The sequence below is a fragment of the Aphanomyces invadans genome (genome assembly GCF_000520115.1).
Source record: "Aphanomyces invadans strain NJM9701 unplaced genomic scaffold supercont1.6, whole genome shotgun sequence".
In the NCBI taxonomy this organism is placed as follows: Eukaryota; Oomycota; class Saprolegniomycetes; order Saprolegniales; family Verrucalvaceae; genus Aphanomyces; species Aphanomyces invadans.
In genome coordinates, this window is record NW_008580151.1 from 577,064 (window position 1) to 591,506 (window position 14,443).

At 54.6% G+C, this 14,443-nt stretch overlaps 6 protein-coding genes across 6 annotated transcripts; 2 read left to right on the forward strand and 4 right to left on the reverse strand.

Moving 5' to 3' along the window:
- Positions 1-309: 309 nt before the first annotated feature.
- On the forward strand, positions 310-2,384 carry H310_03895 (hypothetical protein; the record flags this gene model as incomplete). The annotated part of the gene is made up of 2 exons (XM_008867964.1): positions 310-519; positions 600-2,384. The coding sequence occupies 2 exons, from the start codon at positions 310-312 to the stop codon at positions 2,073-2,075; spliced, it is 1,686 nt and encodes a 561-aa protein (XP_008866186.1). The 3' UTR covers positions 2,076-2,384.
- A 188-nt stretch (positions 2,385-2,572) lies between these two features.
- On the reverse strand, positions 2,573-4,406 carry H310_03896 (hypothetical protein). The gene has a single exon (XM_008867965.1). It carries the CDS (start codon positions 4,358-4,360, stop codon positions 3,140-3,142), a length of 1,221 nt encoding a protein of 406 aa, XP_008866187.1. The 5' UTR covers positions 4,361-4,406; the 3' UTR covers positions 2,573-3,139.
- Positions 4,407-5,189: 783 nt separating this feature from the next.
- On the reverse strand, positions 5,190-8,319 carry H310_03897 (hypothetical protein). The gene is made up of 12 exons (XM_008867966.1): positions 8,149-8,319; positions 7,814-8,081; positions 7,530-7,748; positions 7,027-7,482; positions 6,861-6,968; positions 6,658-6,801; positions 6,345-6,604; positions 6,097-6,290; positions 5,940-6,041; positions 5,611-5,879; positions 5,429-5,566; positions 5,190-5,387 (listed from the first exon to the last, which is right to left on the reverse strand). Exons 1-12 carry the CDS (start codon positions 8,283-8,285, stop codon positions 5,256-5,258), a joined length of 2,427 nt encoding a protein of 808 aa, XP_008866188.1. The 5' UTR covers positions 8,286-8,319; the 3' UTR covers positions 5,190-5,255.
- A 343-nt stretch (positions 8,320-8,662) lies between these two features.
- H310_03898 (hypothetical protein) lies at positions 8,663-10,261 on the reverse strand. Its single transcript, XM_008867967.1, has 3 exons — positions 10,176-10,261; positions 10,002-10,136; positions 8,663-9,943 (listed from the first exon to the last, which is right to left on the reverse strand). The coding sequence occupies exons 1-3, from the start codon at positions 10,210-10,212 to the stop codon at positions 8,802-8,804; spliced, it is 1,314 nt and encodes a 437-aa protein (XP_008866189.1). The 5' UTR covers positions 10,213-10,261; the 3' UTR covers positions 8,663-8,801.
- A 160-nt stretch (positions 10,262-10,421) lies between these two features.
- H310_03899 (hypothetical protein) lies at positions 10,422-11,784 on the reverse strand. Its single transcript, XM_008867968.1, has one exon. It carries the CDS (start codon positions 11,273-11,275, stop codon positions 10,811-10,813), a length of 465 nt encoding a protein of 154 aa, XP_008866190.1. The 5' UTR covers positions 11,276-11,784; the 3' UTR covers positions 10,422-10,810.
- Positions 11,785-12,889: 1,105 nt separating this feature from the next.
- On the forward strand, positions 12,890-14,152 carry H310_03900 (hypothetical protein; the record flags this gene model as incomplete). Its single annotated transcript, XM_008867969.1, has 1 exon — positions 12,890-14,152. One exon carries the CDS (start codon positions 12,890-12,892, stop codon positions 14,150-14,152), a length of 1,263 nt encoding a protein of 420 aa, XP_008866191.1.
- Positions 14,153-14,443: the final 291 nt, after the last annotated feature.

A 14,443-nucleotide genomic window follows, 5' to 3' on the forward strand; every position in this document is an offset into this window, starting at 1 on the left:
TCGCCTCCTCACAGAGACCATGACCACACACATTGCATCAGAGAGGTAGCAACTGGATCGCTCTGACGAGAAGCGTCGCCCTCTGAAAAGCCCGAGGCGGCCGTGGCTGGCCGACACAAAGATCGTCATGTGACATGTGCGACCATGTTCAAGGACGACGGCGTGGTCGATTTCCTGATCACAAGGAATAGACACGTGGGGCCGTCGGCCACGGACAAGCTGAGCGGTGTCCACGCCGGTGTAATCGGAGCCGACTCCCGCCGATCCATAGTTGATTCTGCCGAGCGACCAAGACCTCGACCAGGAAGCATGGTGCGCGACAACATGGACCTGCAGGAGCGCGTGTCGTACATCCAGTCGTATAGCAAGCCCGAGGGCGGGCACGAGACCAAGGAGGGCGACTTTAGCGCGATCAAGACGCCGAGCGAGCTGGAAGACGGCGCCCTCGTCGCGGGCGGCGCCCTGGACCTCTGCTCCCGACAAGCCTTCGGCATCTTCTCCAACTACGCCGCCATCGGGGTCATCCTCGGCATGATGGCATGATCCCGTCGCTCAACTACCCTATCTTCAACGTGTACCTTAACCTGGAGGGGTACCAGACGTCTGCGTACAGCTCGCTCGTGACACTCGGCTGGTCGTTCAAGGCGTTCATGGGGATGTTCTCGGACTGCTTTCCCATCTTTGGCTACCGCCGCAAGTCGTGGATGTTGATCGGGTGGACGGCGACCATGATCTGTTTGTCCATCATGACGTTTTCGTCGCTGGGCGACCCGTACTGCGACCGCATCAAGGCCAAGGCGATGAACTCGACGGCGTGCAGCCGCGTGTACTCGCGTGCGTCGCCCAAGGAGAAGGAGCTGTTCAACTTGGCGGCGCCGGACCAAGGCACGATGTTCATCATCTTGTCCATGTTTGTGTCGCTGGGGTATGTGACGGCCGCGTGTGCGTCGGACGCGATGGTGACCGAGTACTCGCAGCGCGAGCCGGATGCGATCCGCGGCCGCGTCTTGACGGGGATCTACACCGTGCGCACGATCGCGAGCATCCTGGCGCAGGTCGTGATTGGGTTTGGCTTGAACGGCCCCAACTACCTCGGGTCGTTCTCATTCTCGATGGCGCCGAACGTGCCGTACGGCATCTGCCTCGTGCCTTGCGTGCTCGTGGTGCTGTCTGTGATCTTCGTGCTGGAAGAAACCAAGGTGCCTGCCCGGCCGTTCCGGGAGTGGGCGGCGGGATTCTGGTCGCTCTTGCAGAAGCGCGTGATGTGGCAGATCTGCGCCTTCCGCTTCATCAGCCAGGTGCTGACCAACATCAGCTCGACGGCGGACTCGCCCATGTCGAGTACGTGGGCCAGGGTCGAGCCGCTCAACAGCTCGTTGGCCGGGATCGCAGGCAGTGCCATCTTTGCCGGCATCATGGTCGTCGTCGGCAAGTGGGGGCTGCACTGGAACTGGCGCTGGGTCATCGCGATCTGCACTGTGTCCGTGCTGCTGCTCGATGGGATCACCACGTACTTTACCATCTGGGACGTTGTGCGCAACCAGTGGTTCTACACCGGGTTTGCCTTGTCCGAGAACATTCCTGGCGGCATCCGCTTCGTCGTGTCCACGTACTGCGCCGTGGAGATTGCCGACGTCGGGAACGAAGGGGCCACGTTTGGCTTGGTCACGACCGTCAACAACTTGGCGTCGCCGTTCGGGTCCATGCTCACGCGCTACGTCAACTCGTTCTTCAAGGTGTCCCAGAACGACTTGCGCGAAGACTCGACCGCGGTGCGGTGGGACGTCACGTACACGTTCTTCATCTCGTACGCGTGCCGCCTCTCCGCGTTGGCGTTCCTCTTCATGCTGCCTCCTCAGCGCGGCCCGATGCAGGAGCTCAAGCGGAAGGGGGGTCACAGCAAGTTGGCCGGCGCCGTCTTGATCCTCGTCTTCTTCGGCACGCTCTCCATCGCAGTCACGTCCAGCATCATGGCCATCTACCCCGAGACGCGCTGCCTGCGCATTGCCGGGGGCAACGGGATCACCGACCCCAAGACCGGCAAGTGTCCTGTTGTTGCCAGCCGCAAGGGTTAAGCAATGTGTTTCTAAAGTATTGGTGTGGTGGTATCGTCAAGTTAGTGTGCAATGTTGAGTGTGGTTCGTTCGCCGTCCGAGAGGTTCATCGAGACCAGCGCGGGGGAGGTGCCCATTGCTTTGGGGATGTCGCGCCATGTACACGGAGACCTGGGGGAGGCTCTCTGCAAGTGATGCCATGTGCAGGGTGACGGGGGGAGGTTGGACCATCGCTTGTTGTGCACATCGCCACGCTTTGGCAGTTCTCCTGTTTTGAAGGTCTGTGTGATGAATCGATCAAGGGACTACCAGACCGCGTCGTGCGTCCACATGATAACGTGTCCCAAGCCTCACATCGAATCGTGCCATCGTCGCGCGGTTGAAACCACCATGTGCAAATCCTCATGCGCCAACGCGATCGCTTCAGGCGCACGAAGCCTAGAAGGTTTGTCCACGATTTGTTGTGTTCCCGCGCCGTCAGTATACTAGTACTTGGCTGTCAACAGAGTGCCCTAAGATGAAAGATGTAACGCGTCGTGTAGTTGTGTTCACTTTCTAGTAGATGGTGCTGGCGGCTGCCGTCAACCTTTTGTTCGTGGTCGTAGGCTCGACGGCGTCGACCTTGATCGCCGTGGGATGCCATTGAGTATCAAAGATCGCCAGGACGTCAGCAAGACACACCGAGGTGCCTCGTGTGCGGATGTCCATCGCCCGAATGAAGGGATCCATGTTGTACCACGGCATGCGATGTCCAAACTGGTTGAGGACACGGCGAAACGCGTCGATCTCGACGTAGCATTGATCGTTGTGGTCGCCGCCGTTTGCCCCGTCCGAGTGATTTGTGTGGCACGGTGGAACCAGCGCCAATCGCATGTCGTGCGGCGACTGGCGATGGAGTTGACAATGAGCAGCTACGTCTGCTACGATGGCTGATTTTACTTGCTCGACATGAACGACGTCAGCAATCACGCGCGACAGCATGGTGCTGTCCACGCGCCACGTCGCATGCACCAGCGCGAGGGTGCGAATGAGTTGTGGTGCCAGCATGACTGACACGATCATCAGTGGGGCGAGTGCAGCCAACGTCATGACGAAGACTTCGCAGGTTGTACTAGGCACGAGTGTAGGGAGCACTGCTGACGCAAAAAAAAAGGACCATTGAGATGCAGCAGAACGTGCAATATGGCGCTACAGACTCGGTAATGAGGGATTGGCAAGACCACGTGATCGATTTCAGTTTGGAACGCAGTGGCACATCGAGTAGTCGTAGATTTTGGCCATGACCACAGCCGCCATCGAGCGGAACTGCGAATATGGTCTTCCAAACGCTCCCCAGCATGCTGCATCCTAGCGAGAGCTTCTGCGGGTCCCATCTGCGCCATCGTGCATTCTTTCGTGGCCAAACTGGCAATGGCATCCCAGATCGTCGTGTTTGCACTTGGTGGGCACGAAGACGATGGAGTCAATGCATGGAGCTTTGCGTGGTGGACCAGCCGTCCGTACGACCATGCGAGCAAGGCGTACAACGCCACGGCGCACATCAAGATGAGATATGAAAAGCACAAAAAGACATTCCACCGCTGAAAGAATCGCATGTCAATGCCGCGGCTCGACGCAAGAGCAAATGGTCCGTCGAGCTCTCCCGTGACCGCGAAGAAGGCGTGGAAGTACACCAATAGCACGACCGACGCACCAGCGCCCACGTCAAAGAGCTGCGACGTCATGTGCTCTTGGACGATACGGACATACTTGGAATATCCAAACAAAGGCGGCAGCTCGTACACGTGACGAAAGTACGCTCCCACGAGCTTGAGCTTGACGCGAGCAGCATACCAGCTGCGCATGAAACACCACGATCGACGACTTTTCGCCGCTTGAATCTCATCCACAACTTCAAAGGACCAGAGAATGCCAAGACCATCCATTTCTGTGGTCGTTGTGTGGAGGACAAGGATAACAACAACTGCTTGAGTCAGGATCGACACGGATGCAACGAACAACAGAAGGTCGGCCATATCGAACGCGTCGCGAAGAATATACTGAGTTGAAGGCTCAGTATTTACCGCCACCACGAGCTTCACCAAGAGATACACCAGGCCAACGGCCGCGACGTCTTGAGTCAACTTGTGCGTCAGCTGGACGTAGTGGGGCCGTCGAGCCAACTTGCAGACAAGCCAGTGAAGTAGGACTTGAACTGCCCCAATGAAGACAGTGGCGACGATCGCAAACATCCCAATCATGCTCGTGTGGGTCGTTGCGGAACCAGCGGGGGCGCGACCATTGCTGGTCGCCGCCGTCGGTGGCATGATTCTCTCGTAATGTTCGACAACTACTACCTCTGTTCTATATTAGTGCCGACATTTGACTTTACGGTGACCCCAAAAGCTGAATTTTTGGTCAAAATAGACGGAACAAAGTCCCAATGATGTATCAAGGAATTCTGAACAAAGTTTCTATTGGACAAAACGACCGAAAATGATATCTTCGGCCCAAAAAACAAATTCGTCAACTTGTTTCTGAATAAAAATACAAAATGTGAGTTACTGGAATTATAATATGGGGACTGTCTATTTCCGGAAATCCGGATAAGAATGAAATGCCGTTTGAGCACAAGCCAAGGGCGGCATTCCGAAGTCCGTCCCCGATGCCTCTCAGTTCTTCCGCTATAGAAGTAATTCCACCGCTTCGACCTACTTCGTATTCGCAAGTAATCTCCGCTTCGTTTCATCCACTTTCGAAGTCTGTAGCTTATATACTATTGCTACCATACAGGAGCGAAGTTGGACGACGTCCGACGCACCTGCCAGATTGGGTTGGCGTCTCAACTATACTCCACATTTGAGAGTCCTAGTCACTAATTGCTAATTTCTTATCGCAACCCGCAGCGTTTCCTCTAGGAAGCGCATATCCACAGCGCTATCGAAGCAGCTACACGGCGGTGAGCCGCTGTCAGTCATCCCAAGTGCCGATTGTCCAGCAAACTCGGGAATTTTATCCAATAAAATCGATGTATGTTTCATTTCTAGCCAATAAGAATGAAATGTCGCCAGTAATTTGGAAAAAATGTGATTTTCAAATGTCGCCAGTAATATGGAACAGAGGTAGTAGTCGGTATATCCTCCGAATATAACCCTGTATCCGAATAGTGTCGACCGGTTGTTGCAACCGGCAACGTGCACTTTCTTACATGAATAAACGTCGTTATCCTTCTAGGAGGTCGTGGACAGCGGCGGCAAACGGAGAGTCGTGGAAGCTGCGGACGCTGGATTTTAGCTTGTTCAGCGCCACCTTGACTGCGCTGGCATGGTTGCTCACGTACAACTGATGCAGGAACTGCAACGTGTGAGGGACAAGTCGCCTCCATTGTGACGTACCTGGGCGAGAATGTTCAAGCGGACGTGTGCCTCGCGCCCACTCGAGCAGATCCGAGTCAGGGTTTGGTCCATCGTAGGACCATCTAGAACATTGATTGACGGCGACGAGTAGAAAGCAACGGTGGAGAGGATGGCGACCTAGTTGACAAGTCGAGGGCCGAATGCAACGATGACCAACGTACCCCCATCTCGCACGAATGGTCGTGTTCGAGTCCCGCAACGACCATGGATTGTGTCCACGCAAAGAGTTCGTTCACATGCTCGGGGGGTTGGTCCCGTGCGATCTGGTCAAAGCAAACTTGCAGGATTGTCATACTCTGCGGGTGGTGATGGTCGTGAGCTCCTTCGTCGGACGCCGTGTCGTTGAAGTCCAAGTAAACTTGTTTTGCAATTGCCGACGAGTCCCACACATTGCGCACGACGGGCAATTGGTAGATCGCGCCCGATCCACCTGCAGTCATCGGTCACATGCATTCCCCTCGCTTCGTTGTCGAGGAACCGGCGGGCGTACCTTGAAGGGGCAGCGTCCCTACAAACGGTTCGTTCGGGATGCTCACAACTTCCTGGAGCATATGCAAGGGCAAACTCCGGAGAACATCCACATAAGTTGGCACTAGGGCCAACGTGTGTCGGTCGAGCATCATTAGGCAGGTGGATGTGCCACGCACCTAGCTCTTGAAAGTGCCACAGCAGTTTGGCCATGTACGCGATTCCAACGCGCCGAAGGTTCACGGGGGCTCGTGGGGTTACCTCACGCTGCAGGATTGTAAGGGCACAGTCCAGTTGGTCACAGGGTGGCTGGGACGTCAAGTGTGTTAGCACTGCGGACGCCACGATGATCAATTGTGCCTTGACCTCCCACCTACTCTCGATTCCCACAAAAATCACCGACCTGTCGAAAAGGTTTCGTTCGTACCATGCGTATCGCGTGCTAAACTCAGACACGCGGGCAATCAAGTCCAGCGTTAAGGAGGGTTGCCACGCCAAGAAGCGAGGCAGCATCGACAAGCACGCTGCCCGCAGCTTTTCGTGGGGCATGTCGAGCCCCATGCAGCAGTAGTAGTAATATAAGTCGGCAAGGGTTTCGTCCAGCTCGGTTTCGAGGCCAAGGAGGAGCGAAATACAGTCGATGAACACGTCCATGCGCGGCAGGGCCTCTCGCAGTCGTTTGATGACCTACGCCCCCGGCGTTCATTAGAATCCGTAAACGACCGCAAGATTTCACGGACTTGGATGTGAGCGACCAATTTTGGAGCCGAAAACGAGTACACAATTTTCAAGAGGGCATGACGCTTCGACGGCCACGTTGTGATTAACGATGCAAGTCGAGGGAGCGCAAAGTCGGACAAGAGCATGGCAGCCGCGTTGGCATCCTGCGCCACATCAAAACACGCATCAACAACTTGGTTGCGCTCAATGAATGCACTCATACTCGCTTCACCGCTTGCGCCCCCAATGTCGTGTGCATGTGAACCGTGGCGAGGAAGATCGGGTTGTCATCGCCATAGTCGTTCAAGCAGGGATGCAACATGCCAGCGAACTACATGGCCGATGGCGTCGTGAGTTTCAAGGCTCGAGGGCCAAGCTTACGCATACACCTTGGCAAAATCCTTGGGAGAGTCCATCAGCGCCCCGGCGAGAACGCCACCAGGATCGACAACGTGCTCTAGCACGCCGGCGGCGTCCTGGTCGTGAAGAACCCCACCGGCCCACATGGCCTCGAGAAAACCCTCGAACCGGTCTTTTCGCCCGTCCAGTTGGCTCAGCACAGGCGTCCCTGTCAACTTTCGCGAGATGTACTCGTTGAGCAAGTCCATCACGCGGCGCTTGACGCTGCCTTTTTCTGGAGCACCGTCCAAGTCGAGCTGGTCGATGCCGTAACCATACTCGGCCTGCCCCGACTGAAGCATGGACGCGTTTGCATCCCGCATCGCGCGAAGTTGCGCGAGGTTGAAATTCTTGTCATCGATCGTCTTGATTTGCACTTCTTTGACGACTGCATGCGTACAGATTGGTGACTCTTCCCCCACAAGCTTTTGCTTGCGCGGCCGCACCTGCCGTTTATATAAGTAAGTGAGTGTGAGTTATCTCGTTGGGCTACCATTTTGGCAGGCTCCAGCGACGTCGGGCCGCTTTCCGCAAGCCGCTCGAGCTGTAGTGACTCTTCATGACGAGCGTTGACCGTGCGAGCTTTTTGTCCGATCTGGAGCTCGTCCAGAGTTTCAACGAATTCGGGGCCTCGCATCTTTTCACGGATGAGTGTCGACCCGGTGGGTTTCGCATACGGTGGGATGTCTTCTTCGACAGGGCGAGGTTGGACCTGCCACGGACACGTGTGAGATGCTCGGTGCCGCGCCAAACGGGGGACTAGCTGCTCATGCGTACCGTCTGTAGCTCGCGCTTGGTCAAGCACTGGTACAACCTGCCGAGGTATGTGACGGCAGCGCCGTTTTCGCAGTGCATGACCGCATCGGCGGCGGGTTTGCCGCCAAGTGGATCAAATTCGGGGATCTTTTGCATAAACTTGAGCAGCTGGTCCCAGTTGTCCTTTTTGACCTTGAGGCCGATGCCGTTGTCGAACGAATGCATCGAGATGTCCTTGTCGTAGTACCGTGACATGATCTCGGCAATGAGGAACCCATTGGAGAAGTCCCTGCGAGCACAATCTGTTGATGACTGGGGGGACTCGAGAAGTAGGCTACGACACACACACCACGAACCGTTTGATGTTCTTGAGCGAATACGCTAGGTCAAGGCTCTGCAGCCATCGAAGGAGCTCACGATTGAGTTTGTTGGAGGCTGTCGCCACCAACGACGACGCGGCTGTGGTGCCGCCCACGGTTGTGCCGTTTGACATGCTGTCGCCCGCGAACACCGCCTCTCCAACTGACCATGAAACGACCAAAGTCGTAACCGGTGTTGAAGGCAGCCTCCTATATTTACTACATTGACCCAAGGCACCTGGAGTGCATCGCGATGCTCGTCATAAAATAGCTGGTGCTATGGCGAAGTCCATTGATTTTCAAATCTTGCGGACGAAAGGCACCGGTCGGCGACGAGGGACCCGGCATGTCAAAAACGTGCCACCGTAGTCCTTGCGTCCAACAACGTGCAAAATCCATTCAGGCACGTGGCACGATAGCTCCACGGCGGTGATGCCAAACCACACGGCACTGTGCAAAGTCGTTTTGAAAGAGGTTGACGTGGTGGCATGACTTCAACTTTTATGCAAGCCTACCATGCTCGTTGTCATTACAAGTTGATCGCTAGCAATAAATTGTGGGCCACAATTCGTTTGCCCGCAACTGTCGCTGCATTTTGTGTGTATGCACGACACACAACGACAGCAACAACTCCAAGGGCTGGTTAGAGGTTAGCTGATTAATCCTCTTCGTTGCTGTTCGTTGAGCTCGTCGTCGACTCGACGGCGCAACGGCTCGCAGCACGACAGCAATGCTATGCACTCGTTGTGACGATTGCTCCGCAACGAGGCAATGTACCGCCGCATGTTTTCCATCGCTTCGTGGAGCGTGCGGAGCTTCTTATCCATCTCGACCCGACCTTCGCATTCGACCACAAGCCCGTGCAATTCCACCATGTTGGACTGCGCGGTTTTCAGATGCGTAGCCATCGCTTTGAGCTTTTGGAAAGAGCGTGTCCACAACTCTGGGACATTTTGGACGTTGGCTGATGGCAAGCCACGGTTGCGTTGGAGCAGATCCGGTGAATGCACAATGACTTTTGACAGGGCTTGCAGTCGCTCCTCGTTCATCACTTGGAGGTGCTGGCGCGTAATATGAATGCGAGCCGCCGTGGTCGTCGACGACATGGCTTGCGTCACGGCGTCAGCGAGCTGAGCCTCCAGACAGTCGACTTGGTCGTTTACGCTGTTGAACCGGTCGAAGAACAGATCTTCCAGCGTATGGTCTGCGCCGCCATCGTCATTGACGATGGCGGCGGCTGCACCATGTGCTGAGGACAATGGCATGGTTGGAAGGAATTGTTGCTGTTGTAATGGATCGTGGGGAAGATGGGTCATGATGGCCGGAAGGGCTTGCATCGACAACTGAGATGACTCAGCTTGTTGGAGTGTGTCGGATGCTTTCGATGGCGCCACCGGCGGGTTCAGAATCGGCCTCGCATTGTTGGCAGCATTCGGCGACGTGTTGAAAGTGATCAATGGGGAGTGACGAGATGTAGCTGAGGATACCGGGGTTATGTTGCGCGTTCGCGCTGACCCACCCGACCCCAGGATGACACATGCCGATGGAATGCTCGTGTCGTGGTGACTTCGTGGGACTTTCCTTGGGGAGTCGTCATTGTCGTTGTCCCGCAAGCCAGAGTCGGTGCCTGGGGTAATCGTCGGAATGCGCAGAGGGTGTGGTCGTAAAAAAGGAGCCCGAAAGTTGAGCTCTCTTCCGTTCACATCACCAGAGGATGGAATTGCAAGTTGAGACTTGGTTGCCGTGGATGACGTTGGAAGTGGCACACACGTCTCGGACGATGTACCCTGAGCTAGACACACGCATGCAAATGTGTAGCCAAGGGCATCATAGCAGTCAAGGCACCGTACCAACAACTTTGTGGTGGTGCTGAACAGCGGGAGTGTGAAGGTGGAGTCGGTCGAAGCAGCTATGGCAGAACACAATCCTGCACTCCTTGCAAATCACAGTCACATACTCGATCTCGCACACGGCGCAGACTGCATCTACAGCCAAATGAGAGATTGCTAGCTGACGGAACTTACCATTGCCGCGGGTGTCGCCGGTCGTGGTCTTCTCCATTGCGACGCTGAGATCGGCTGTTGACCGTCGTCAATTCCTCGCAGGTCAGTGACATATGGACTTTTGAACTTTAAGTATATGATTTGGATTGGTCGAAACGAATGTATTATGTAGAAACTCCACCAATCGGTTTGCGCAAAAACTCAATTTTGGCCAATTAAACTAGTCAAAGAGGTGAAACCCCTCCGTTCGGTTTCAAGCTCGTTTTTCAGTCTCCAAGCATGATCCGACAGCCACGGTCGACGGCTGTGTCGCAGAAGAACCTAACGACTGCCTTCTCCACGGCTGGCCGCCCGTCTGCGCGATCTTTGCCGCGAGAAGACGTCCAGCATGCAGAGCCAGTCCCCAAGCGCGCCACTGTGTCCCTTTCATCCGACATGATGCAAGATCATATTCGACATCTTCTCAGTGGAACGGTCGATGAAGTCTCCGGCACGATTCAAGAGTTGTATGATGCGCGCCACGATAAGGTCTCCATGGAGCTGCTCATCAAACTCAGCGGTGTCGTACCACTACTTCGCCAAGCGTGTCGAGATCCCACACTTGGAGAATCGAGTGTGTCCTTGCTCCTCGTGTTCAGTTTGTTCTTGGACCACCATCAAATCGACATTGCGGACAAACTAGTGTCCACGGCGCGAACAAGAGCGTCGCCTATAGAGCAGCGGAATGCGCTGCACATGCTACTCGCGTTTACGAATGTCCTACCACTTCCAGATACCCATCCGGTGAAAGCTGAGCTTGCTGCCGTTGTCAAAGATCTCCTCTTGCAACTCATGCGGTCGCTGTGGCATGGAACCTCCCTCGACGTCACGTTTGCCTTGGATTGCTTCACGTTTATTGCTCTCGTCCCTGCATACCACGACACTCTCGTGGCATTGATGGAGCAGCCTGTGCCCAAGCCGACAGCGACCACCGCCGGAGCGGCGGCTCCTCTCACGCGAGCGTCGACATACTTGACTCTTTCGCACGAGCCCTCGTTAACGACGTCGGGGTCACCCACGGGCCGTCGATCGAGTTGGTTGCGACGCAAGTCCAGCGCTTTCGTCGAGGCAGGCCTCGACATGATCAAAGATCTGCTCGTCGCCAAAAACCCATTGGAGCGCAATGGTGTGAATGGCTTGGCAAAGTTGGCATGCCAAGGCACCCTCACCGAGCGCGAGCTGGTCACGGCAATTGTGATGGAGCTGGGTAAAAATACCGAGAACGACGACGTCCAAAGTGTGTGCAGCAGCTTCTGCAGAGCCGTCGTTCAAACGCTGGGCAACGGCGATGCAAGTGACATTCACAAGGTCCAAGCCATTTCATGCATTGAGCACTTGGTTCAGACCCAAGGGATGCGCCACCACTTGCTCGAAGTAGGACTAAGTCCTGAGCTGTATTTGCTGGCCCAACTCGGCGCCGAGGGGCCGCGAATCCATGCTGAAAGACTTCTTGCGTCCCTGTTGGATCAACCTGACGTGCAGGCGTTTTTCAAGCCTCCAGAGTAATCAACCTCCCTGCCTCAAACGAACGGCGAAACATGTCCGTCGATCATCCAAAATGAGGAGTTAAAATACTAGCTCTGTGTGGCAATGGATGTGGTTGCAACTCGTGCTAGGAAACGACAACATTTGAGACAAGCGAGGTGAACGCGTTCACTTTGTCCGTTCCCCACTTGGTTTTCATGTGTGGGGATTTGTTGACAGTAATTCAAACTTTGGGTTGAGATTCGCGCTTTCGTTGTCCAGTTTTGTTGGATCTTGAGTGGATGTTGGACGTTCATAAAGGAGAGCCGTTCGTAACCGGAAACTTGGTTTGTTGCGCTACAAAATGGATAATGCGGTCCATGCCCCCTGCGTGCAGGGGTCAATGTAAAGAAGTTGCAGATGTTGCTTTAGCTGAGCTTGGGCTGCCGTTCTCCTACCACCAGTCTACAAACGAGCAAACAAATAATCTCCACGTCAGCACATTGACAACCGAATTGTTGTTGGTGCAAAGGACACGGAATTTGAAGCTAATTTTAGCCAATAAAATGCATTTGAATTTTGCACCATATTGCATACGTGATTGGGATTGGTTACAACAAATGTTGGACGATAACTCTTGAGAAATTTAATGTGTGGATGGACGATCTTGAGAAACACTCGTTCAGCGTGACATCCTTGTTCAAATCAGGCCGTGGTCTGTCTGTACTTGCGTCTGTCGACGGATATTGATGCTGCTTTCCCTCGACGATATTTGGCGGGTGGATACGAGCTATGAAGCAATTACAAAAGCCGGCACAACCATTCCAGAGCGTGTTTGGAACGCTGTGCATTCGAGCCTACGTCAACAACACTCTTGAACCATATACATTGCAACGGCATCACTTCTGGTGCCAAGCATTCCCATCTGTCGACGACATACCATGCAACCATCCATTCCACCAAACACCGTTCTGAAGTAACGGGCAGTTCACGCAGGGGTAATGTAGTGTACATACCCGAGGAATGTTAGCAGCACTGGACAACGGGAAAAGGCCAAGATGCGGCCATGAAAACTGATTTCATTACTCTGATTTGACTTGAGTTTGGGCAGACGTTGACCGATCCCGTGATGATTGGTTGAAATCGAAGACCCATATCCAATCAAGTCAGTCATTGTTTTGAATATCTGGTGGTCATGCACGTATCTCTTGTTCCAGTCATCATTAGCAACGATGGACGTGGGACGTCGAACGGTCCGAGGAGCATATGCGAGTATCAGACATATAGTATCTGTTCACGATGTGAGCCCCATAACGCACGCGTTGGATGCCTGCTATTTTCCGATTTGCATTGACCCCATGATAGTGAAGGGCTTGGTGATTGCCGCAACCTGCCTCGCATCGCTGGCATCAGTTCCTGCCGCTCAGGCGCAATCGCTCCTCGACGTTGGAACGAATTCACCTACGCCTCAGCCTGGCTTGTCAGATTCTCCCCTCACGACAGGCGTAGTCGCCGCGATAAGTGCACCTCGTACAGACGCACCGGTGACGCCCCCTCCTACCACAGAGCCTACAAGTTCACTGCCAACCCAGCAACCTCTGACACCATCCCCCCCAACACCGTCAAGTACTCCTGTGACGGATTCACCAGTACCACCGCCAACTCCATCTCCACCAACGAATTCACCTTCGTCGCCGTCGACTTCGCAGCCCGCCCCGTCCACACCGTCACCATCGGATCGTCCATCGATGGTTCCATCGGTAAAACCAACATCGCCTCCGTTGTCCACGAGATCCTTTGTTGCCCCAAAACCAACCCCGTCCAAGAATGCCCAAGCAGGAACGACTGCGCCTTCTGCGAGTAGTTTATCGTTGTCAGGAATGCAAAGCGGAGGCAGCAGTGGAAGTGTCATGGGCGGCTCTGTTGTCGAATCATCTGCGCCGTCAACTTCTCAAGGTGGCGCGCAACTTAACTCCTTGGCTGGTACTGCCGTTCAATCTCCAGTGGCTACTAAGGCCACCTCTGACACCATCACCAGTTCCAATGCGTTGCCATCGTCCGGTTCGTCTGTTATTGAGACTCTGGGGTTCGTTGTCATGGGTATGGTGGTTTGCGTCGTCGTCACAATTGCGATTGTGAAGCGCCATCACCGTACTGTTGTCAACGACGACCATGATGGCATTGGCATAGGACCGAGCTTCCACGATCCATCGTCGCAGCCGCACCGTACCAATCTCCCGGACTCACCCAACGATTTGGCGGACCTCCATCATCCTGCCTTGAACACAAACCAGGCCCTTGGTACGTTCGAAACGTTCATGGCGTCCTTGCAAGCAAAGAGCCCCCTTGCAAGCAGTGGATCGGCGTGGCACGCTGCTGCCGAGGTGCATGATGAAGTGGGCTCGTACGGCGGGCACTCGACCAATTCGTCAGGACACGGGTACAGCTCGTCGCTCGGGAGTAGTGTTGGAACCAAGTCATCTGTACAAATTTGAGTTGTAAAATAGATTGTGTTTTTGTTATGTGTTCTACTACCTTGTTTGAACATGGAGTCGCTCTCCGACCACATGGAGCGATTCAGCTCGTTGCCGGCGGTGGGACTTTGTGACTGGTGGTGAATAGACAGCGTGCCGCTATCGGTTTGGCGCCAAGGGATGGATGGAAATCATGATAACTAAGTTAACGTGGCGAACCAGTGATCTGCACCTTTTGTGGTAAACTTCATCCTCCCCTTTCTCCACGATGGTAGCACATTCTGAACCATGTCAGACATCAAAAGAAGTAAG

Bases quoted from the DNA above. Each gene is read 5' to 3' on its own strand.
- H310_03896 (XM_008867965.1), bottom strand. From the start codon at position 4,360: ATGCCACCGACGGCGGCGACCAGCAATGGTCGCGCCCCCGCTGGTTCC.
- H310_03897 (XM_008867966.1), bottom strand. From the start codon at position 8,285: ATGTCAAACGGCACAACCGTGGGCGGCACCACAGCCGCGTCGTCGTTG. The intron at 6,605-6,657 runs GTCCGTGAAATC...CCGGGGGCGTAG, and splicing joins AATTGGTCGCTCACATCCAA to GTCATCAAACGACTGCGAGA. The intron at 5,880-5,939 runs GTACGCCCGCCG...CGATGACTGCAG, and splicing joins AGGGACGCTGCCCCTTCAAG to GTGGATCGGGCGCGATCTAC.
- H310_03898 (XM_008867967.1), bottom strand. From the start codon at position 10,212: ATGGAGAAGACCACGACCGGCGACACCCGCGGCAATG. The intron at 10,137-10,175 runs GTAAGTTCCGTC...ATTTGGCTGTAG, and splicing joins CGGCGACACCCGCGGCAATG to ATGCAGTCTGCGCCGTGTGC. The intron at 9,944-10,001 runs GTACGGTGCCTT...GCGTGTGTCTAG, and splicing joins GCACCACCACAAAGTTGTTG to CTCAGGGTACATCGTCCGAG.
- H310_03899 (XM_008867968.1), bottom strand. From the start codon at position 11,275: ATGTCGAGGCCTGCCTCGACGAAAGCGCTGGACTTGCGTCGCAACCAA.